The following is a 23076-nucleotide window of genomic DNA, read 5'->3' as shown; positions in this document are numbered from 1 at the left end:
CGGATGTTTTTATCTCCCGGATCGGGTCGCCTGGTCGCCTGGTCGCTGCCATCGATTGACACTTCTGGCTGGCCTGAGCGGAGAGCAAAAACACCCGTCCGATTATGATTCCACTGAGCCTTGTCTCGCTTGATGCACGTGCCTTGCTGTACGGCAAACACTCAACACAGTCTGTAAGGTGCGTTTCACCTCACACGCACTTTACGCGCTACACTCCGATGTACGTCCGTAATTTATTTATTTTAGTTCTCAACATACCACGGGCCGGCCGAATTTTACACCGCACAAGAAAGACACTAGAGCGCGCACACACACACACACGGCTATCGTCCCATCGAACTGTCACGCATGTAAGCAACATAGAAGTGGGGTAGTAATGTGCGTGCACGCCTCGCTTTTGTTGGTTGTGTGTGCGTGTTATTGACGTTTAGTGCTGTTTGTTTCTCGCTTGAATTGTTTGGCTATCTTCCTCGGGCAATTTAGGTGCAAACGGGGCACAATAGTGACTTAAAAGGGTTTTTGTATTATTTTCATTTGAAAATCAACAATAATTGCAAAAAATACTATATTATTGATAATAGGAACATGTAAATCATTCAAATAATACTCAAACATAAAAAGCTACGGCTATATGTGGCTGAAAATATGATATTTAAAAGTATGCTAAAACATTCTGAGGTGTTTATATGGCCCTAAGTTCCCCTACATCAATTGACACCTCAATGTTAATTTTTCAATGCTATTTTCTCATACTTTTCATGTGAATAGCACAAAGCCGATGTGGCAAATAACACTGATATTCGTTTAGTTTTCCCTATCATTTATTTTTTATTATGTGCCATAGCTATTTCTTTCCTAAACTTCACCGAAATCCCAAAAAACCGCAACGAAATATTTCAGCCCGGTGAAAAAGCTCTCCCAAATAGTAAATATTAACATTTTTCTGGTTCATTAGATACTTATTGAGTTATTCGTTAAGTATAAAGAATGATTGTTTTTTAATGTGTCTTAAGTTGCGCGTTCAACATTAATCTACTTCACTTGACGCATTAAAAAATATTCTAGCCATTGAAATGTTGCGCAGTTTGCTTCTCATATTGACAAACAGAGGGCGCTTCAGTGCTGATGAACCAAGCGGGAAAATTTGAACAAAAGCACGTGCTTGCTACATTACTAAAGAGAAACGCAAGTGCGCAATAACTCCAGATTTTGTGATTTCCGATGTAAATAGTACAAAAAATAAAACACATCATCCCAATTCCGTCCTATTGTTGGTTCTGGTTGGCTTTTGATTTTTTCTCCATTTTATTATCCATACTCTGTTTCTTCTTTAGACATCGTTTCCTCTTCTAAGTGCATACAGTGGGTTTTACAAGGCTTTTGGAACAAAGACAAACGTTACACTATTTGCATTATTCCCTCTTCGCTTTACAGCGCTTCCCATTGTACACATCGATCGGAATCGATCGTTTACGGGTACACGGAACCATTTGCTCCTTTTACTCAACGATTTGTGTTCGCTCACGTTCCTCCTAAGCTTCTGTTGCAAACATTGTCCAATATAAAACAAAACGTACCCTCTAGGTGCAGCGTTACTGTACAATTCAAACGGATGTGCAGTTAAAGTTAAAGTTCGACACTCGGTGCTTTGGTGGTGAACGCTTTGATGGATGTTGATGGATATGAATGCAAGTATTTGCATCATAATTACACTATCCTAGATGAGTTACTCGATTTACAGTGCAGTCATATTTACGAACCGGAACACTTAAGCGTACAGTACTTTCTCAGACAACGCTAGTTGCTCTACCTGTATGAATCTTCTACGAGCGATTGCCTGCAAGGATTCGCTCGCTTCCAACAACCGTAGAGCAATAGGTGTCAATTGGCAGCACAATTCTTCCCTCCTGGGTGGTAGTGGATGGAGAATCAAGTATGTACGGTTTTTCATTAGTTTTTTTTACTATAAACAACTGCTGTTCTTTGTGGGCTAACCTTTTTGTATGATATAAATTTTTCCATCGTTCTAACGGGCGCTCTACATATTGCAGCTGGCTCATCAACGCTATACACTATTTGTTCACAAATATTGCTTGATGAGTGCTGCCTGGGTAAAGCTAGAATTTTTTGCTAAACTTGCTGTCAAACGTACCTAGGAACTCCGCCATTAAATTGTGAAGTTTGGTGAATTTTGTTTGCTTCTTATTGCTCACCACCAGCGATTGTCTAAAAACTTTTGATCTTTTTCTTTTAAACTGCTTTGTTTACATATACAGTGAACCTGCAACATTGAGGCACCGAGAGAGAGAGAGAGAGAGAGTGTGTATGAGTAATATTCCATTTCCATTCCAATTATCTCCAGATTCTTAGCCACACTAAAAGTTTATATTGCTTGTGTAATGCAATCGTTGGACGGTGTATCAAGTATCTTTGCGGCACATTTTTCCCCTGTCTGCGCAACCTTCCGAAAGGGTGCACATTGGAAAACCGTTGCTTGCTTTTGCTACTAATATCGCTATGCGACTTTAGGGCTGAAGTTCCAGCTTGAGTTGTTGGATGGATTCTCTTTCCCTACCTGCATCCAACGCTTCTCTACATGCTGACTATGTAGCTTCTCCACACGTCCATCATCCAAGTCAGTTCATTTCTATTACACCATCCATCAAACGGTTACTGCAAATTAGGGCCGGGTGCTAGGCGGGTGCTATAAATTCCGTTGCAATGAAAAAAAAAAACTAGAAATGGACGGCAAATTGCAACTGTACGCACACGCACACTAAAAACGGTCTCTCTCGCCGTTTGAAGACTAAAGAAAATGTTCAAGCCTACCGGGGTGGAACCCAACAAAGGACTTGTGGTCAACGCAAATCAGGCAAAGGCGGGCAAAGTTGTTACCCATGGGAAAAAGGATCGTGTCTATTGAATCCGAATCAGAACCAACGCATGCTTATTCCTTTTTTTTTGTTGTTGCTTGCATTCCTAATATACTACATTTTAAGTGAAAAATTAAAATTTTATCAAAAGAGGCAAAATCATGGCGAATTCGCCGTGAAAGTAAAACTGTTTGCAATTGTAATTGATGTTTAATTTTTTAAAAATTATACTATACTCTGAATGCTTATTTAATTGGTAGTTAAAAAAAATCCTTTTATACTATACTGCTCAGTAGTATGGGTAGTAAATTAAGATATTGTGTTTTAAAAATCGAAAATAGTTATTTATAACGCCACTAAATACGAAACCTTTGAAAAGAGCATCATCGCATTGGATCATGAAAATGGGTTCAATTTTCCCACGTGCTGCAACGCGATTTGCAGGAAAGTGTTGACCATAACCCGCGCTTTGCAGTACCGAATGAAGGGTGATGATAAAACTGGACTACTGATAGGTAGATAAGTAGATGGGTGGGTCGAGCAGGCGATATGTTTATCTTGGCATACATAAATGTTCCTCTGTTTCTGGTTATCCATCCGGCAATGCTGTTCCTCGGCCGTGTATGCTAACACACGGGCATGAGCAAAACACGCGAAAAATTAACAAATGAAACATATAAACTATCTATATAATTGCATTACACCATTCTACGCCATAATTCTAAAGTATTGTTTAGCAATAGCATCAAAACGGTTTGTTTGTTTTAGAAACACGCACACATGCCTTGCTTGCTTTCTGACCCCTTTTTGTAGGCATTTTGTGCCATTTATGTATTGATGTGTGGGTTTTTTCTTTTTGTTGTTCCAGATGGGCAAGCTGTTATGAAATAGTAGTGCCATACTTGACGATCAAAATTAAAAAGTAAATGCTATCATGCCAAAGGAGACTTTCCGTCGTGTGTGCCCTTGTACTAAGCTTGCAGTAACAGTTTGCCAGTTACTGCAAGCTGGTCTAAAACCGATCATCTCCTTCTCTGGGCTGATGGTTTATGCATGCTGTAGACACTTTCTGTCTTCTTCTTCGCAATCCTACCGATTCTACTTTACTTCTTATGGCTAAAATATTTCACACTTGGCGCTCCATTTACACTACTGCTCATTCGTACGTCACTTATGCGCCCGATCAAGCTCGAACGCAGTTTTAAGGTGCGTTTTTTTTTTGTTGTTCTCGCTTCTGCACGCTATTATTCGTTAGAAAGAAAACCCAAAAACTAATCGGCTCCACCATCGGGAACCATCTGCACCGGAGCCGAATTGAGCACATCTGCACGCTAAGCTATATACCACACGCGTACTACGTTCCCTTTCGTATACGTGTTCCACGCAGCAAAAATCGCATTATTGCATTATAATACACACATTCTCCTTCGCTATATTACCTCATACTATCCTCATCGTTTTAAGGCACTTGAATTGCTTGCGCTTGTGTGTGTGTGTGCGAGCGCGCGCATCCTTGCGATGCGTGATCGATCGGTCTACTAGATCGCTCTCGATCGCACCGACAATAGCACACAATCAATCTCACATTTTTTTTGTCTAAATTGATAATAATCGTAAAAAACGAAAGAATTATAATTAAAAGAAAAATACAATAATAATCCGTACCTAAGCGTAAACACTAATAATGTTATCCTTCTTGTAGCAGTAATAATAATAATAATCATCATCATCATTATCTCAATATAACGGAACGGAAGAAAAACAAAAAAGAAAAATAAAAAAAGGACAGAAAAAATAAACCTAAAAATAATAAATCCTACTGCTTAAACAAAAAAAAAAAAAATACATAAATTTAAGGAGTGTTGCCCCACATGTGTTGGTGTGTGTGTTTTTTTTTTGTTTACTTCCCCACACGCTACAAAGGTGACAGTCACAGACGTACCAGTACGCATGGACTTGTCAAACCTTGTCGTTAAGTAGCTTTCCTCCTGCTTTGTTTGAGGGCTGTGGCTGCTTCAGTGGCAGGAAAGACTGGACTGGAGGGTGGGTGCCTGGGATTCGGGATTTAAATTTGTTGCACGTGCATAGTAGATAGTAGCGTTCTGTACTATTTTGACCGTTTAAGTCTTGGGAGGGCTTTGTCCTATGTGTCTAAACTGGTCGCTCTAAACGCACTAGGCGCAAACGCGCGTTAGATGATGTCGTAGAGCGTGTTTTCCGGTTTACTACTCGTCGGATCCATCAGGCTCAGGTTGGTGACGGCATCGATTTTTTCCAACAGCAAAGGATCGTCCAGCTATGGGTCGCGAGTGGGAGAGAGAGAGAAGGCGCTATTAGTGATCTATTTTACAAGAGAATGATTTACACAAATTCTGATCCACAAACACATGTACAAACACAAATACAGAAATAGAAAATACTGTCCACCCCGGTAGCTCCCGGGGGTGCTATAGAATTATATCTCAACTGTCATGTTTTTTTTATTTTTTGAAAAACATTTCTGCAAATTTGGCAACTTGCACACCCACTGTGGCCAGACGGAGACAAGCTTCAAACATTGCGTCGGCAAACGACCTTGCGAAATGTTGCGTAGTAAGAGAATTGTCACCAGGGCGAACCAAAATTTTCTCTCCTTTGCTTTTGTGTGTGCATTTTCCACCCTTGCCAGATCAGCGCGATTTTGCTATTTGTCTGGCCTGTACATGCGTGTGCTTGTGTAGAGAAATGCTCATTAAAAAATTTTCCACTCACCATAAACTCATCGGGCGTCTCGAGATTATCCCCAAATGCTATGGTGTCCATTGTGTTATCCGTCACTAAGGTTGAGGAAGAAAGTGATTCGTAGTTAGTAATACACTCCTTAGTATAAACGCATCCAGCTACTTACTGCTCAGCCCATCCATGCTGTCATCTATACTGGAGAGAAATTCGGGTGTGTGGGGCATTGACTGCGTCATGGACGATTCGCTCAAACCACTGTCACCGGACTCCTGGCGTGTGTGATCGGCAATACCGGACAGGAACGGGTCGTCTCCCATCTGGAGAGGACAAGCGGACATTGCACGGTGGCATTATAGCATTTATAGGAGCTGTTTTTCTTCCCTGACGGAAACGGGTAATGGCATACTTACATGTGATTTGATTTCTTGCTGCCGTTTCCGAAGCCGTTCCCGTTCAAGCTGTAGGTTGTACAGACGTACCGTTTGCTCTTGAACTGCCCAATCTTGGTTTGCTGTTTTGGTTTGGTTTGTGTTGTAAAGGAAAGAAAATGTAAACAGTGGATTAGATAAACGCCTTGGTGGTGTCAATGTCAACGAGCTTAAAAGCGTATCTACGATGTAGGAGATGTAGAAGTGTTGTAAGATGATGCTACTACTACAAGATCACACTAAAACAACAATTACTATAACTACTACTGCTATTGCTGCTACTACCTCAACCTTCAATCTAATATGTTAGTATTCGGGTGTTAGTACCTGTCAGCATCCGTACTGTAGACGCGATCAGTGTGAAAGTAAACGGTGTACTAGGCGATTAGTAAGATGAGATGACTTAGCGACTATCCCTGGTATCTAAACTGCCACATGCCACTGGACAACCATTACTCCATTGCGTCTACTAAGCTCATCCTCGACTTCTTGCAATCTAGACTGTCCTCTGTCCTATGTCCGATGCCTGCACTACGAGCAAGTGTGTGTTTCTCCACTACCAGATCAGACTCAATGGAAAGGTGCAGGAAGACGGTAGTGGAATCGATCCAACCCAACACCCAAACGCCGACAGCCAAAATGGCGATGCGTTGTGAACGTGAACTTATGTTACAAGAGTAGCGCGTGAAGCAGAAACAAATGTTGTAAATGGACACGTACACAATCGGGGATCCCGCCAGGTGGTCGACCGAGTCGCGTGATTGATATAGTACCGTTCGCCCTTCTCGGTGATGCCTTCCTCCCATCCTTCCGGCAGTGGGCCCAGATCGACATTGTTGCCAGTGAGCATCGCTGCCGCTGGGGCGGCGGTCGACGGTGCGAGATTGTCATTTGTCATTTGAATTGTATCTGGAAATACCACTGAAGAGAGAGAGAGAGAGAGAAAGAGATAGAGAGAGAGAGAAACAATAGAGAATGGACAAATGGAGAGTGATTGTGAACGAAAGAACAGGACAAAGTTGACCTGTTCAAAAATTCTTCCCTTGAGTGGTCTTACGATCGGTTAAAAAAATGGGGAGGATGTTTGAAAGATTACTACTACTCGATAGACGAGCTTTCATAGTTTGAGTTCTCTCTATTACAATCTTCAAGCAAGATCACTCGTGATCATACCTTTTTTTTTTAATTTAATTATTGATTCAATTCAAAATGACATACTATTTTTTGACATATGACTCATGACACTAAGTTTTCGATCGACTATCATAAACGTTCTTCAGATTCAATTTTGAAACGCAACGATCAATTCAATACAAAAAAGGAGCATACACTAAGTTTGTAATTTACCAGCAGATAAAATTAAACCCAAACCTTATCACCTCGCATTGATGTCCACAGCAGCAGCATAAAAAAGTCATTTTTATCATCTGCTTGCATGCGTTCGCACAAGGGGGTCGTCAACAAGCGCAAAATGGCACCTGCGTCTAGACGGGTAAGCTAGTCGCAAGTAGTAAAAGGGTTTGTACAGATAACGGGACACATATAACTTTAGCACACAAACACACACGCGCACAAGCATATGTTTTCTCTATCCCTTGGTCAATAAATATTGTTCATTTTTCCCTTATCGATAGCTCGCTCGGTTCAACTACGTCAGCAATCTCTAAAAGGGCTCTGTGTGCCATATTAGAAGAACCGGACGTGATTCGTTACCCTCCCCATCCCCTGCGGAAGCCACCTTCGGGTGATGCTAGGGATGTAATTGGACCGGCGTCAGTGCTGACACACTTCCGGTTAGTGGTATATGTCATCCACCGTCTGGTACGCGCTCAAGCCAACGTGAAGGTAAGCAATGGTTTGCCCGGTTCATGCACGCCACTCTTATCGGGTTGCGTTTCTTATCTTCCTTCGGTCAATCGGTGGGAAGTGACCGGAACAGTGAAACTATTAGAATACACTGGTTCGACGTGTAGAAACAGAAAAGGAGCGCACCGGAGGGGATGTATAGTTGAATGAATGAAAGCTAAAACCCTTCAGAAGTGTAGGAAACGGTTTGGTATCAAATGTATGAATGAATCAATGAATGAAATCATACACACACACAGACGTACAGTTTGCGATGGAACTAGAATACTAAAAGGGGGAGGGAGGTGGGCGTTGCTTGGGGAGGGGTTGGTAAAATAAATAAACAATTGCTGGATGGTAAACAGATGCGTGAGATGTTGCTGCCGTGGCCTAACGGTGAAGGATCCAGCTACACCGTACTGTGTGCGCGTTTTAGCTAATTGTGCAGTTTTGTGCGTCGTCTAAAGATGTTGCCAGTACGGGGGGGAGTGAGAAGGGCACAATTTAAAAGCGATATTTACCAAAGTCCGAGTCGCAGTAGTAAACCATTTTATGCCCGATCCAGCTTGCATGGAAGATCTACCCAACTCCCGAGTCTTTACGATCTCGGAGTTGCTAAAATAGACAATTTCTTTTCTCACACCCTAACCCTATTTCCTGCACACACACACACACACGCCCGTCCGGTACAGCTTCCAAATCGGGAAGATTCATTGGTGAAAGAAAAGCTGAAGCCGAAAGCCATTTATGGGAACACAAAATAAAAAAAAAACCTCTGGTCTTTGCCTTTCTGGCGGGCCTCCCCGATCTCTCTATTCCGGAACGGGTGTTGGGTACGTCGTCCGATCATCACCATTAACGCGTGTGATGTGTGTGTGTGTGTGTTGGTGAACGTAGACTAGACGAAAGTTTCATGAATGAAAACGGCCGATTCCGATTGCCGTGGGTCCCCCGGGCAATTCATTGATGGTGGAGTTGTCACACGAAGCTTCAAGTACGAGTCAGACAACAACTAGAAGGGAGTGGTACGCTTAGTGCTGTGGTCATTTTAGGTGAAGAGAAAGGGATGATAGTGAAGGGGGAGGGGGGGGGGGGAGGGGTGATTGGGAACGCGATGTGTATATTTATTTATTTACATACATATTTGCCTAGTCCGAACCGGCGAAGGGGAGCGTCATTAGGCTTTCGATAGATAAGTAAGTCCGCTGGGGGCCCTTGATTGATTCGTGGCATTAGGTTTGCAGCAATGCATCCGCACGCTTTGTGTTAGTAGTTTTAGCCCCTTTTGTTTGCTAGCGAGAACCGGATGAGGGAGTGTCTGGTTCGAAAGTGAGTACACTGCAGTAAAGTCCCACGGTGCCTTCCCTCTCGCCGGTTCATTGGAACGCGGCGTCAAAAAGTTACATAAAATCTGGGATCGTCCATATGTGCAGATGAACTATCGACGATCACCACATACGTACGTGGTACAGGTGACCCCGAACCCTCGCTCCCCCCCCCCAAAACTGACCCCATTTTTGGGCTCGAGCGGGGAAAGGAAAAAAAAGGGAAAATCTTTTTGCCATCTTTGTGGTGCTGCCAGCCCGGGACTGGGTTGTAATCCCTTAATTACGAATGACCCCATCCGGCAACATTCGCACCGGAAGCCAACGAAATGGTGCCTGATGAATGAATTTTACGACGCCAATATTTGGCTACCGATAACGATCGAACGTTTACGGGGGTTCGGACATAGAACGCTCGGATTACTGGTCCATGTAGGGTCATTTTTACGACTGGGGTTCCATTTTTGAAATCATGCGTACCTGCACGTGCACATGAGGGTGAGTTTTTTTTTTTCGTCTCTCTTGTGTTACGAGCTGCTGTCAACATTTTGGCTTTATAGTTTTGCTTTTTCTTTCACTCGCCAGCTCATCAGTAAAACTCAACTTAGATTAGTCCGGGTGCATGGGTACCGTAGCCGAGGGGTTTCTTATCATTACCGACTGTTTGTATGGTCCTGTACAGTTTACTGTCACTGTTACAGTCGAAAACTATCTTCAATTGGAAGTGCAAGTAGCTGTCTTTTGCCTCAAAGGTTGGCCATGACCGGCTCTTGATGGAGAGCCGGAAGATTGCAACCAAAAACACCTTCCCAGCGTGTGGGAAAGTGATTTATTTTGAAAACGACCAACAACAGCAAATCATAGTAAAAATGACGAAGCCGACCTACTTCCGGTTTCCGGGATGAATGAATGATCGTTTGGCGTAGCGTCGCAAGGGGACCAGTAAAGTTGAATGAGAAAAAAAAATCTACCACCTTATCAAGTGTTTGTTTGGAGTCATTTTTTTTCTACAGTGGTACGATGGACACGTAACGAAAAGCAACCAATACCCCCGATAGGACGTAATAAACATTGACGGTGGTGAGCAGCGGTCGAAATTTAACGAAGGTAAAAAAACGTCGTCTTTAGGGTAGTTCTTTAACTTGAGTTAAAACACTCACTTGCTCTTTCTGGTGTGATTTCGGAGCTTAACACATTCGCTTTCTAATGCCTCTTTTTGTATGATAAATATTATTGTTCTTCTCTTGTTACCATCATCTAGGTTAGTCACAGTGCACATCGATCCCGACGGTGATGATCACATTCCCTTTTTACAGTGAGTTTTTATTTTACATATTTTATTCTTTGTGTGCAATAAGTTAATGAGAAAAAGAGCAGCAAATTCTGGGTGCTTGCAAATGAGTGGGGGGGGGGGGGGGGGGGGGTGGAGGAATTATCAACAGTAACTTCACATCCTTCAACAGGGTTTTCCTTGAGAGAGAGGGAGAGTTTTGTTATCTTTCACGGAGAATGCAGTCCGCGAAAAAGGGAACGCAATTTGAAGTTGGTTAGGACCACTTCACTTCACCACTGGTTTTGTAAAACAAAAAAAAAAACCCCCACAATTAGTTTTTAACCGATCAGAATACCCCCCCGTGGGTTGACGGGACGAAGAAAACTCAAGGATTGCCCTGGCAAATTCATGAAAGAAAAGGGCGCAGCATACTCACCATTGTTGGTCGGTGTCGGGGAGGAGATCGTGGGACTGAGCAACGTCTGGGAGCCGGTGTTGAACAGAGTTTCTACGCTGGACTGCTGCTGGAAGAGGCTTTCCTGCATGGCGGTGATGCGCGGGTCCTCCCACGTGGTTGTTCTTGTGTTGTGGCTGCGTGTGGGGGAAAAGACACAAGATACAATTCGTTAGCAAGTGGAAACTCACACGGCCCATCTCCATGGTTACAGACTGTTTGTAAACAGTGTAGGCACGCTGGTACATTATGGTGTAACGATTAGAACGGTCACACAACTACTGTTGACATTACGTGGTGAGTTTTGCCCGGGGCACGTGGTGGCCACAAGGTGCCGTGATGCTTGGGTTTTTCCCGACCTTGGTTTTCCCGCCCGGGTAATGAGTGGGGCACCGGCGATGGCTCATAGCCATCGGAATGCCGGGCGCGCCACCGGTTTGTGCAGGTGTTTTTTGCCTTTCTCGCCGATTGGAATGGGAAAGCTCGTAGGGAGAAAAGTGCACTCGAAATGGCACGGTAAGAACAGGTAGAGAGACTGCTCAGATACGCTGCCTGGTGACAAGATGATTTTTTTTTTCATTGTTGTTTTCAATGGAAATTGTTTCGCACTTGCAACAACAGATGCGTCACGGTGCATTAAGTGGAAGCTGATGCGAACAATTTATGGTAGAGAGTTTGTGCAATAAGATCCATAAAGTAGAATCTACAGCTCACGAGATGAGATTCTGATTGTTTTGGAGGATTTTATAAACAGCAAAAACCAGCACTTATTAATGGTAAGCGCTAAAACAATTTATTTGGGGAGCCACTGGCAGAGACCTAAAGTGAACTGTAAGTCAGATAAATATCCTGCGAGAGTCCAGAAAGCTCTACTTTATCAACGGCACAAGAGGACCTCAGCGGATGCACCTGAGCTCACAATACTTCAAACGCTAATTCTAACTATTCAGTCGAAGTCTGAATATTCTGATAAAAGTTCACAAAGTTCCCAAAAAAAGATCAAACTTCAATAGGATCAGGATCATGAGGATCATTTTTAACAGTGTTCTATCAAAGATTCTTCCGCTAGAGAGTACCTCATGAAATCTGAGGTCTAGATGACCTTATCTTACAATAGGAATAGACTGGTAAGTTGGATACAGGATAAATTCTTGTCAAGTACAACTAGGACTTGGACTAGGACTTTAAGACTAGGATTTCGTAGCAGAGTTTGATACTATGGTACTACTAGGCTTGTTTATGTCCATGCATATCAGTAACGAATCCTGAGATCTTTTACTTGGATACACACTTATATGAGTCATAGCATCGCTACCTTGAAGGTTCAAAGGAAGGTAGGCTTTCCAGCGTGCAGAAATCCTCCACGAGAAAGTTTTTGTCCTTCTGGGTGGCCTACCCACTTTAGGGAAAACTTCATCATTCTTTACGGTACGCCCAAAGTACAAGCGTGTCTGCCGTGGCCAAAACACTCGTATGTTTACGCACCTCCGATACTGCCACCGTGCCTGAAGATGATGAGCACAACCACGATCGTAACAGCAGCATGATGCGGCAAGCAAGATCGTTTCAAAGTTTCTACCGCACGGCAGGGTTTCGCTTTTGAGGTGTGGGCGGTAATATAAATCAATCACGGACGGTGGTTCGGTTTCGGGCACGGTGTTCCCAGCAAGCAAGAGCTAGGCCCTCCCATGTTGATCCGGTGAAAAGCAAAAACAAACCCCGAACGTCTTAATCGTCTCGCTCATCGATGACGTTGCCACCGTGCGTCCAGCCCACGGTGAGGCGGTTAGGCCGCCAGCCAACATCCTACATGGTGGAGGTGGATTATTGCTTGCTTACCACCGCAACAACCTAGCAGGGGCCACTACGCATCGTTGGGGCGGAATCGTCGCGTTCACGCCACCACACAACTGCACATGGTCATAACATCGGCAGCCCCGCCGCCGCCGCCGCCGCCGTGTTGGATTTGAGGGCCAACCAAACAGCCGACGTCGTGTTCCAACGTCTGCATGATCCCCAGTGTCTTGCTAGTGCGTAGATTGGAAAACAGACCGGTGGAAAAGCGCGTGAAAAGATGGTAGTTTATTTTTAGAGTCATCTGCTGCGCGGCAGAAGGGCGAAAAACAAACGCCAAAGAGTAGGCGAAGAAGAAGAAGAAAAGAAAGAAGAAAACACTGCAACAAACTCTCTCTCTCTCTCTCTCTCTCTCTCTCTCTCTCTCTCTCTCTCTATCGAATACAATGGGGAATAGTGGCCAGACCTTGCCGAACCGAAAAAATAAACGGCAAACGGCCACAGCTCCACGCTTTACGCCCTAATACTAGCCAACCGGCCGCCATGTTTAGTTTCCCTCTCAGAGGCGCGTGTGCGCCTTTTTTTGTGTGCTCTTCTTCCTTTTCTTCTTTCCGATACGATCGTTTAGTTTTTTATCCGCTTGTTGCCGTCGCTATTCCTTGCGGGGCCGCCTTTATCGCAGTTGCTGTTGTTATTGCCGATCGTGATACATTTTCACCGCACACGATCAACGGATTGCTTTGCCTTTGCCCGCGCCACACTCCATTTTTCTAGTTGTTGTTCTGCTGGGAGTGGGTTGATCGTGCGAAGTTGATGCTTTCCAACCTCGCCCCCTCCGACATGCCACCAGCACACACTGATTCGCTTCCGCCAAGCGCGGCACAGTACAGTTGTAATGAAGGTAATTTGTTTATTTTCTCTGTTCATTTGTTATTATTTCAACAACGTCCTTCGGTAACGGGTTTAAACTTCCGCTTACGGTGAGCTTACTGTGTGTTGTTTGTTGGTGCGATTTATATTTTGTTTCGTTGCGACTTCGAGTTCTTGGGTACAAGTACGGTGGTTGATATCCTTTACCCCTGCGATCGATCAATTATACGCCTTTAAGCAAGATGTTATTCATCGCTGCTCCACTGCTCCAGCGATTCCCCAGCAGTGAGGCTTTCCATGGGCATCTACAACTCCACTGTCACTCCACGTGCCGACTGGGATCGCCATTACGTCACACAGCAACAACAAAAAGTCCACCATTTCTACGCTGAATCACGCATGCATGCATGCAAGAGTCATCTTAGAGTCACCGGAGGTGCAGCACCAGATTAGCCAGGGAAAGAGGGAGGGGGGGGGGGGAAATAAGAAAGAAAAAGGTAGTACTGCGCGATACCGAGCGTCCTTCCGCTATCAACTCGACGTGCTAAATCGGCCCACTCGACGAGTGGTAGCTCGCCACTGCTCGCTGCATCGATCCGTTCCTCGAATCGAAGGCACGCTCGGCCTACCTTCAAGTACGTGCTCCGGGAATCGTTCCTTCGACGGTTGTCCCATGGCGTTACGGTGTGTTGCTGGCGCCCTGGGACCGACCCTTTTTCGCGATAAACGGAGCTTTGTGCAGGGACGTGCCGATAAGTGCAAGTACGGTGCAGAGTAAAGGAGAAAAGATTAGGACTCATTCGGACGGTTATTTGCAAGAAGTTATCGCTAGTCAGCGGATATTGCGGGTTCTGGTAGATTAGGCCATTGGCTAATTTTGAAAAAGCTAGTTTTTTGTGCGGCTGGACGAAGAGGTCTCGTGTGCTTAGAGCTTGACAGGTATCAAATCTTATCTGGACCGTTTCCTTGATTTACATCTACCGTTGAAGCCAAGCCCGGATACGGAAAAAGATGAAAGTTATTGTAGCTCTTCCTCAAAGAAACCTCAAAACTCAACAGGGGAAGCATACTTGCAGCAATTAAGTGCAAAATTTCATGCTTCTTTCCCTCAATCATCTCCGCTATATTAGCCCAATGTCGTTAGACATGAAAATATAAAAATAAAACCCTCAAGCATCATCGCACACAAACACTGCATCAGCTGCAAACGTGATGGATTGAATGTTGCGATCGGTTGTGTTTGAGTTTTATTAGTCACGGTTTATTGTTTTCGTGTAGCATTTTGTTTATCGCCCATCGCTTCCCAAACCCATGTCGGGGCCGAGCCGAGGGTTTGATGTTTTATGATAATTAATATATATTTTATATTTGGCGCGTGTGCGCACGTGCGTGAGTGGCGTGAATGTTGTTTGCTGCTGCAACTTGGTGCAATCTAATGGATGGATTGATCTTGTTTGGCACACGTACCCAGTCCAAACTCTAATTCCCAGCTCGTTTGTGGGCTAGCGGTTACGGAAGCATGATCACATTTCTACCAATCTCCGATCGTACGATCATCCGGACGATAACGATCATCTTTGGAGTAATGGCGGCTCGACTGCTTTTCCTTGATGGAAAACGCAATGCGATGAAAAACGTAAATTATAAATCAATTAAACAACTAACGCGGTCGGCACGCAGTTTTATGGCCCCACCGAACGGGTGGGCTCGATCGATCGTGGTAACTTTGTTTGGTTTCTTCTTCCGTTGAGGCTTCCAAAGATAATGCAAACATTAAAAGCCTCTTACGGGCGTAGCTAAGTAATTGGCGTGTCGGAATGGATTAACATCACATATATCTGCATCATCGCGAAGGTTTAAACAAAAAAAGTCGGTACATTGCATGTGATCGGCCACACATCGGCCACACTGTATGACACTATGCAAAAGTGAAATTCAATGTCGGCATGATCGACCCTAATGAGCTCGAATCACTCTCAATTCATTAGCTAGCGTGTGGTGATATCCGAAGTTTAGTGTTTTGTGTGATATGTGTTACTTTTAATTGGATTATGATTGCCTTTTTCCGTGGTTTACTTTTGAAATGGTTTTTCTCCCTCCTTCTGACGTGGGTCTTTAAATGATGTATTTTCCACCGGATCCGGATCGATCGGGCTAATGAGCTAAGGCTGTAATTTATCGTTTGCGTTTTGCATAGACGAAAATACACCGGGGGCTGAGAATGGACGCTTTCGCTGGTAACACGTGTATGCACTTTTTATTCCGTTGCTAGTTTCCATTCTCCATTGCTCCCCCGAAAAAAAAAAAACAAGCAAACGCAACGATCGCAGAGCAGTTGCCAACCGTCCTTACTGTTTTGCGGCCAGCCCCCGATTGCCTATCATGTTTGATTAGCCGTGCGTTGGCCCATTTTTACCTTTGCGCCTCACGACTAATCAGACAGCTGTACATGTTGCTGATCGCTGATCGGAGAGCACGCGATTAAATGAGGCGACCAGCTTCAGCCAACCATTTGTCAAAACCCCTTTGCTTTCCAACATGGCGTCCAAGATCTGGTTGCTGGCTGGTCGGGAGATGCTGTGCGACCGAGAATAGAATGCGTAGGCGGATATAGGCGGCCCGCCGTACTTGTCTTGTGATGATGGACGGTAAAATTAAATACTGTCCTGCTCTCCGTCCTGCATCAGCAGGTTATTGAAATTGAACCAAAAGTGACAATTGAGACTGCAATCGTTCTCTCTACTTTCGTTGCAAATTGATTTTCTTTCTCTACGAACAAGAAAAAAAAGAAAGATTAATTGCAAACGAATCGCGACAACAACAAATTATGTACACCGCATCCGAGGATCGCACCCCACCCACTAGAAGAACGGTGGAGCAAAACAGAACGATACACACAGCGGAACAAACAAAACAAGGGGTTTTGCTGAGCAGGACTCTGACGCTCTGACAGCCGCAGCAAGCGTTTCGCGGCGCAAACGCGCGCACACACTGTCCTGTGCGTTGCGCTTGCTTCTTTTTTTTCCTGCCTAGTGGCTGCGATTCAGTTTTAGATTTTCTCAACGAAACTCCAAAAATAGCACCACGCCACAACGCCGAACAGGGCCGCACAGGGCAGCAACACAAAAACAACAGCGAGACGCCGGGATACGGCAATGGGAGTGAGACATTGCGGACAAAAAGGAAAAGGCAGCAATACGTGCGGAAAGACTGAACGATCGCTGGGTTTTGCGGTGATGTAGTAATAAAGCGGTGTTGGGATTGGGATTTTTGGTTCCCTCTCTTCCGAAAGCGATTGCTGGATGGTGCTTTTCGCCAACTTCATGTCTTAGATGCAACTGTTTGCTTTACATTTTATCGTAGTTGTTGAAGGTTGAATTCTGTAGTCGCTAGCTGCTTATCTTCTTTATCTCTTGCTGGACGGTTAGTCAGCTTCTTTCTATCTAAATCCAAATATCGCCATCACCGAGGCGGCCCCCACAGGGGAAACACTTCCAAGAACGCCTATCAAACCAGCTGGATAATGGAGGGCTGCCCTCTAACAGCCACCGCTGGATGGAAAAGTCTTGGGTCACGCGACCCACATAAACTAAAGCCACCACTCACACGCAATTCTGCCGCAAGTCCCACAGACGCAAGGCATCGGTGTCTGCGCGCCACCAAGTGTGCCATATCTTCCGAGCGCAGCTGCAGTATCGCCTGAAAACCCACTGATTATCTGGTGTCCACACTATGGAGGCGCTGAAGGAACGTACCCAGCTAGCCAAGCCGCAGCGGTTGGCGTTTATGATTATTTACCTATTAATAAACAAGCAGTGGGTTTTCCTCCGACACTCGTACGCAAATCACTGGCTGGCAATAGTCGCACTCAGATTCGGCTGTTTTTGGAACGCTGCGGTCTTGATCTCTTGCTCTCGCAACGATCGCCTGTATCTCCATGGTGCTGAGCGCTGTTGCAACACGTTAAACCACATGAATCAGATCTCGTTGCAGGACGACGCAGGAGCCCGCTGACGTCCGGCATTTGCCGCTGTACCAGGGTGCCCAGTTTTTGTGCTGTGTTCTGGGAGAGCTGTATCGTCGTCGGCCAGTTGCGCAAAGTTCGCCCGGCTGGACGACAGCGCACAACGCGGTGAGGCAGAAAATTTTTGCAAACATTATTATTGTGCACCGTGCGAGAAATATATGCTTATGGATGCGTGGGGGCTTCCCCACGTCAAATTCTCTTTGCGCATAATCTCACCGTGCTCACACGGTCGCACACGCTGTTACAGTAATTGTTGCAAAACTAATAAAACGTCAGCGGGCTCCAGCATCCGAGCACCCGTCGAACCTTCTAACAAGAGAACAGCATTGAACTCCGCGTAGATAGACCCAGCTGGGTGGGTTAAGACCTATCCTCTCCCTCCATACTGCTATGCAAGCATACCGTGTACCTTGCCAATGCTCAGTGGGGCACCGATGGATGCCAACTGCTATCTCACGATCATTCCAGCGTACCGCAGCGGCCGTGTTCCGCCGTAACCCGGACGGAATTATTACGAAACCCGATCGAGTGTTTTGCTGACTCGGAATCGCACCTGGGGTACCACCTTGGAGTTGGAGCAACTGCAGTTCCACTGTTGCTAGCGACACATCAGCTGCACCGGCGGCAATTCGAGCTAATCTTATGCAGCTATGCAACTGTTTTTTTTACTTCTATTCCTCTTGCTGCTTGCGGCTGCTATTGCAAGTAGAAGCGTTCCTTTTTTTTGCCGAAGGCTGTATTAATTATGAAGATTTCCGTGGCCACTCGGGGGATGCAGCTTTTTTTTTGTTCTTGTTGTTTGCTGTGTGTCGCAAAGGAATGTAAGCGAGGTCGTCATGTTGTCGATATAATGGCGTTCATGAATGGAAATCATAAACGTCGCTTAAGGTCCAGAAAAAAGGGATTTTTCACGCAACCATTGCCATAAGAGCATCCATTCATAATGGAAAAAGGGGGAGAACAAAGCACTATGAATGGGTCGCTGGGTTTCCAGCAAAATTTAAAGAACACTTTAAAATCGTTAGACCCTAGACAGAACAATAAGTTACGGCGCATCGCACTCTCTTGATGGCGGTGTCACTGTTCACAGCTTGTTGAGGGCTCTCGCTCTACATCGTTTGCCCTAATTTGCTAGTGTAAGGATGGCGCAAGAAGCAAAGGAATCAGGTCGGAAGAAAACAAAACACGACCAAGAACAAAGTGATCCTTCCAGGAGACGCCTGGTGCAGACGCCTTGGGAAGGATTCGCACACAAAAGAAGCAGACGAAGCTGATGCCGTTCCAAAGATAAATACCTCCCATATGCAGGTCTCTCGATTTCTATTTCAATTTCCAAGTCCAGTTCCAGGAATCCCTTTTGGACGGGTCTTTTCTTTTTGGGTTATTGCTCATTCATTTGTTTCGCCTTTGGGCCGTGTAAAATCCCTGTCCTTTCGAGAGGAAGTGCACGTTTTGCCAACTTCTTGTGGTGTGTTTTGGTGCTTATGATCGCGTCTTAAGAAGCGCCCCCTCCCAGTGGGAACATGGTTCCATCGTGGGAATACTTCCCGGTACCAACTCCCACCGAATGGCAAACAGGTAACGGGCACCGAAGTTACTCAAGGTAAAAACGCACACACACACACAGGTATGCACATATCCCTTGCCAGATCCTATTCATGGTTCCCCGACCATGTCCCTTTTTTGTTTGCCCAAAAGCATTGCCGTGGGTGGTAAGGGCAAGGGTGCACATTAATGCGGTCGACAGCGTTTATGGGTCCGTCTGGATGTGTGTCCGTCTTGTCGCAATATCGGTCGTTTTGCGCAAATCATAAACTTCATTAGGCACATGTACTCTAGGACCAATTGGCCTGATGTCTTGGGTCTGGTCCTGGGCGACGTCTAAGCGATTTACGTTTGGCGCTTTGGGACAGGGGCTAGCTGCCGGGATCATTAAGAAGTCCCGAGCTATAATTGGAAAGTCCATGATCTCCATATACACACACAGGCACGCACACACGTACATAAACACGCGCACGCAAGTCCTCTTCCATGGGTGAATCAGGGAAGGGACGACTTATGCGCAGGCGTTCCGATGATGTTCTCGAGACTGGCTGAAGTGTTTTGTTTTTGCCAGCGGAACAACGTACTACGCCGGTGCACTACTTCTTCACCCTTCTTCACTCGTTCAAACCGTCCGTCCACTTGAGCTGCGCCCAGAGCCGTGAAAGCGCCATATATTGACGACTCTACCGTACGCTGTAGCCGCGCTATGGAGGAACGATCTGCGCGTCTTCGCAGTCACAGTTGAGATTAGGCGGTTCGTCTGCGTATTTGGAAACAAACCGTCTTCATTTCCTGAGCGCTAGAACCCACCCCATTGCTAGAGGTTCGTCCAATCGTCGCGACGCCGTTTGATTGTGGTACTGCGCGCGGAGAAAAGTGTCGGTGCGGGATGTTTAAAAATAATTTAAACACCCATTCGGTTACGGCCGACGACAATCTCTCCACTCCCGTTTGGACGGGGTTGGTCCCTACCCAAACATGGGGTGTCGGGGGCCGATGGAACGAGGCGCGGAAATACAAATGGAACAAAATACGACCAAAACTGGGAGGATGTTGCAGTTGCTCTCGGGCGGGGAAGGGAGTGAAGAAGATGATCATCTTCAGGAGCTCGCGCTGATCGCGCTGTCGGGCTGTGGCGGGCGCTTCAGTTTGTCGCGCTTTCGAAGGCCAACCTATTCGAAGCCGTCGGCGACGTCGATTCGCATGTGGCCGAATGAAGCGGAAGCGCGGGATGTCCGGACGTCATCAGTGTGACGAGTGTCGCGACTGATCGAGCGCGCACGCGATCATCCATCTTTTTGGCACATGATGTTTTATTTTATATCTTTTCATTTTTCTCCTCCAACGGACAATGTAGTTGCCTTAAGCGTTGTGTGCGTGTGTGTGTGTGTGTGTGAATGACACTTTGGGAGCAGTTTTTGTAACATTCAACATTAGGATCAGATCAGTAGAATAATTCATTCATGTGTAGAGCAAACTAGCTAATTAAATAATACGGAAGAGCGCAAAACCATGCCGCTAACGGCGGTCTCCATAGGGCGTGCAGACCCCCATCCAACCGTGAATCTGTTTCAAATGTTTTCATTTTACCGTTTTTTTTTTTGGTTTTTTGTTCGATGCAAACACCCGCGTGTTGATGAAACTTTTTGCGAAGGCGCCAGCCAGCGCCAGTTGAATGACAAATTGTAAATAAAAATAAAAGTCACCAAACGATACGTCCGCGCCCGTCCGAGCGAGTTGGACGTTTGCCATCCGGCGCGTACGATCGTCGCGTCCCCGCCCAGCTCGTCCGGTGAAGGCGCGCGGACGACACGCAAGCTCGCGTTCGCGGTGGGAGTTGTTTGCCGCGCCACCGCTTGTAGGTGGACGGTAGCAACAAAACAAAGCACACCGAAGCTGACAACAATCGGCGAAGGTAACCTGCGTGCATGTCTAGCGTAGTGCAGCTTTTGCATACAGTTGGCATGCAGGTTTGAGCGAACATCGGGCAGACATTAGGCTCGCGCCACAGCTACCGGCAACCACTGGTCGGTTAGCGGATGGGCCGTTTGCCAAACTCACCACCGAGCACACCTTTCCTGACGCCAGCAGGCCAGCCAAAACAACAACAAAAAGCCAGCAAAACCCCCCGAAAGGTAACACAGGCGTAACTGGGTGCTAGACATCCATCGGTCACGAACCACAATCTATACGGTCGCCACCAGCAAGCAGCACAGCATCCCGGGGACGGACGAGTTGACTAATGACCTACCAGAACGAGAACGCACGTAGCGCAACCCTCGGTCGCTAGCAGCAGAAAGGTGGACGCAATTTCGCCGTACCGTACCGCCCGATCGTTGCGGACGGTGGTGTTTTTTTTTTTTAGGTTCAGCGGATTCGGGATGTCGGTCGTCGGTGTCAGAAATAGAAATCTAATTTTTCGACCCACGTCGCAGACGCACTTCCTCGTGAGAACGCTACGCAGAGACGGTTTAAGCCTTGGCCCGTAACCGTATGCAGTTGGGGCTTGTTCAAGAACCTGTCGGAAGGCACATCCTTCCATTTGGCCGATCAAGTGGATCCACCCGGCAGGATCTCTGGGACATACGGGGTTGGAATCGAAAGCAGGAAAACAAAAAAAAAAAGATTGAAGAAGAACCACTTATCAATCCTTGAAATAGCGGTCATTTTTCAACCGCAAGCTTGTCGGACACTCTCCTCTTGAGCACACACACACACACACGTAAGTTCTGTGTATCTATCCCGCCCGGTTGTCGATAAATCTTCCGGGGCGCGCTCAGCGCTAACGTTGACATAATATCAAAATCGCTAGCGGCCAGGCTTGGCAACCGCACTGCACTGCGAGTTGCTTTTCGTCTTCATTTCGCCGACGGCCGATCGAGAGTTTATTTCTCAAAAAGCCACCCCTTCCCGGGCACCCTGCACGTGTTTTGGGGCCATCTTTGATTGAGATGGCCGATCATATTTCAAGTGGCACCGGATTCCGCTGCCAAACAACGTTAAACAACACACACACACCGTTCGGGTGTATATTGCTTGCTTCCTCAACGGTCGGTAGCGCCAAATCAAATAAAATTCACGACAGAGCAAAAAAAAAAAAGGTTCCTCCCTGCCTGGCCTCCCTGCCTAGGTGCTGGTAATGAAACAGCACCAAATAAAACACGACAAAAGTGCCACCTCAACAAACCATAAAATACATGCATACAGCTGAGAGTGGTGATGATCCCGACGATTGGGGCGTTAAGTTGGGAGAAGACGGTATTACACCGGACCGGATGAAAGTTAAATTTAATTGGAATTGCTCTTGAAACGCGCCGTGAAAGCTACCATAAATCTGACAACATGTACATCGGTTCGAACCGCTAGTGTTGCACCTTTACACCCATCAGTGAGGAACGCAAACCAAGCAATATCTTCCTGGTTCTTGGTTCGCTTGGTTCGATCGACGAGGTCCGAGTTCTAGGTGTTTTCTTTTTTCTTCTGCACATGGACTCGTACTTAGCAGGTACGATGGGAAGTGCGAAAGTGGAGCCAGCATTCGGGAAGCAGATGGATATAAGATTTACATCTAACATATGTTTTTAGTGGACCAAAGCTGGGAAGCTTTGGATGGTCTAAAGAGGAGGCCCTCCCAACCTAACGCTCCCTTTTGTCTGTGCACCCGAAATTGTTTCGAACCCGACCGAGAATTCAAATCAATGTGGTCAATCTTCGGTTTTGTAGGGAAAGGAAACTCCCACAGCGCACCAGTTGAACAGAGAAACAACGTGGGTTTGGTATCGCCAAGACTTCCGGTCGGCGGAATTGTTTTCAAAAGAACAGATCAAACACAGCACACACATGTGGCACACATTTGGAGCAGCAGACTGAAAAAAAAACCAGCCAAGATGATACACAAACTCCAACGCACATCCGATCCGT

General features: G+C 45.9%; 2 protein-coding genes across 2 annotated transcripts in view; one reads left to right on the top strand and one right to left on the bottom strand.

Moving 5' to 3' along the window:
* LOC126562723 (E3 ubiquitin-protein ligase RNF185-like) overlaps positions 1–23076 on the top strand; it is a 382489-nt gene that overhangs the window by 29684 nt on the left and 329729 nt on the right. The window lies entirely within an intron of this gene.
* Positions 5064–23076, bottom strand: part of LOC126562016 (transcriptional coactivator YAP1-A) — a 29420-nt gene continuing 11407 nt past the window's right edge. The window contains exons 2-7 of the mRNA XM_050218426.1: positions 10902–11056; positions 6743–6943; positions 6005–6105; positions 5761–5911; positions 5625–5689; positions 5064–5169 (exon numbers count right to left, since the gene is read on the bottom strand). Of these exons, the coding sequence (XP_050074383.1) occupies positions 5065–5169; positions 5625–5689; positions 5761–5911; positions 6005–6105; positions 6743–6943; positions 10902–11056 (778 nt within the window). The 3' untranslated portion in view covers position 5064. The remainder of the gene's footprint in view (positions 5170–5624; positions 5690–5760; positions 5912–6004; positions 6106–6742; positions 6944–10901; positions 11057–23076) is intronic.

The sequence above is a fragment of the Anopheles maculipalpis genome, chromosome 3RL (genome assembly GCF_943734695.1).
Source record: "Anopheles maculipalpis chromosome 3RL, idAnoMacuDA_375_x, whole genome shotgun sequence".
Taxonomy (NCBI): Eukaryota; Metazoa; Arthropoda; class Insecta; order Diptera; family Culicidae; genus Anopheles; species Anopheles maculipalpis.
The sequence above is the reverse complement of the archived record's forward strand: the minus strand, read 5'-3'. Positions and strand labels throughout refer to the sequence as shown.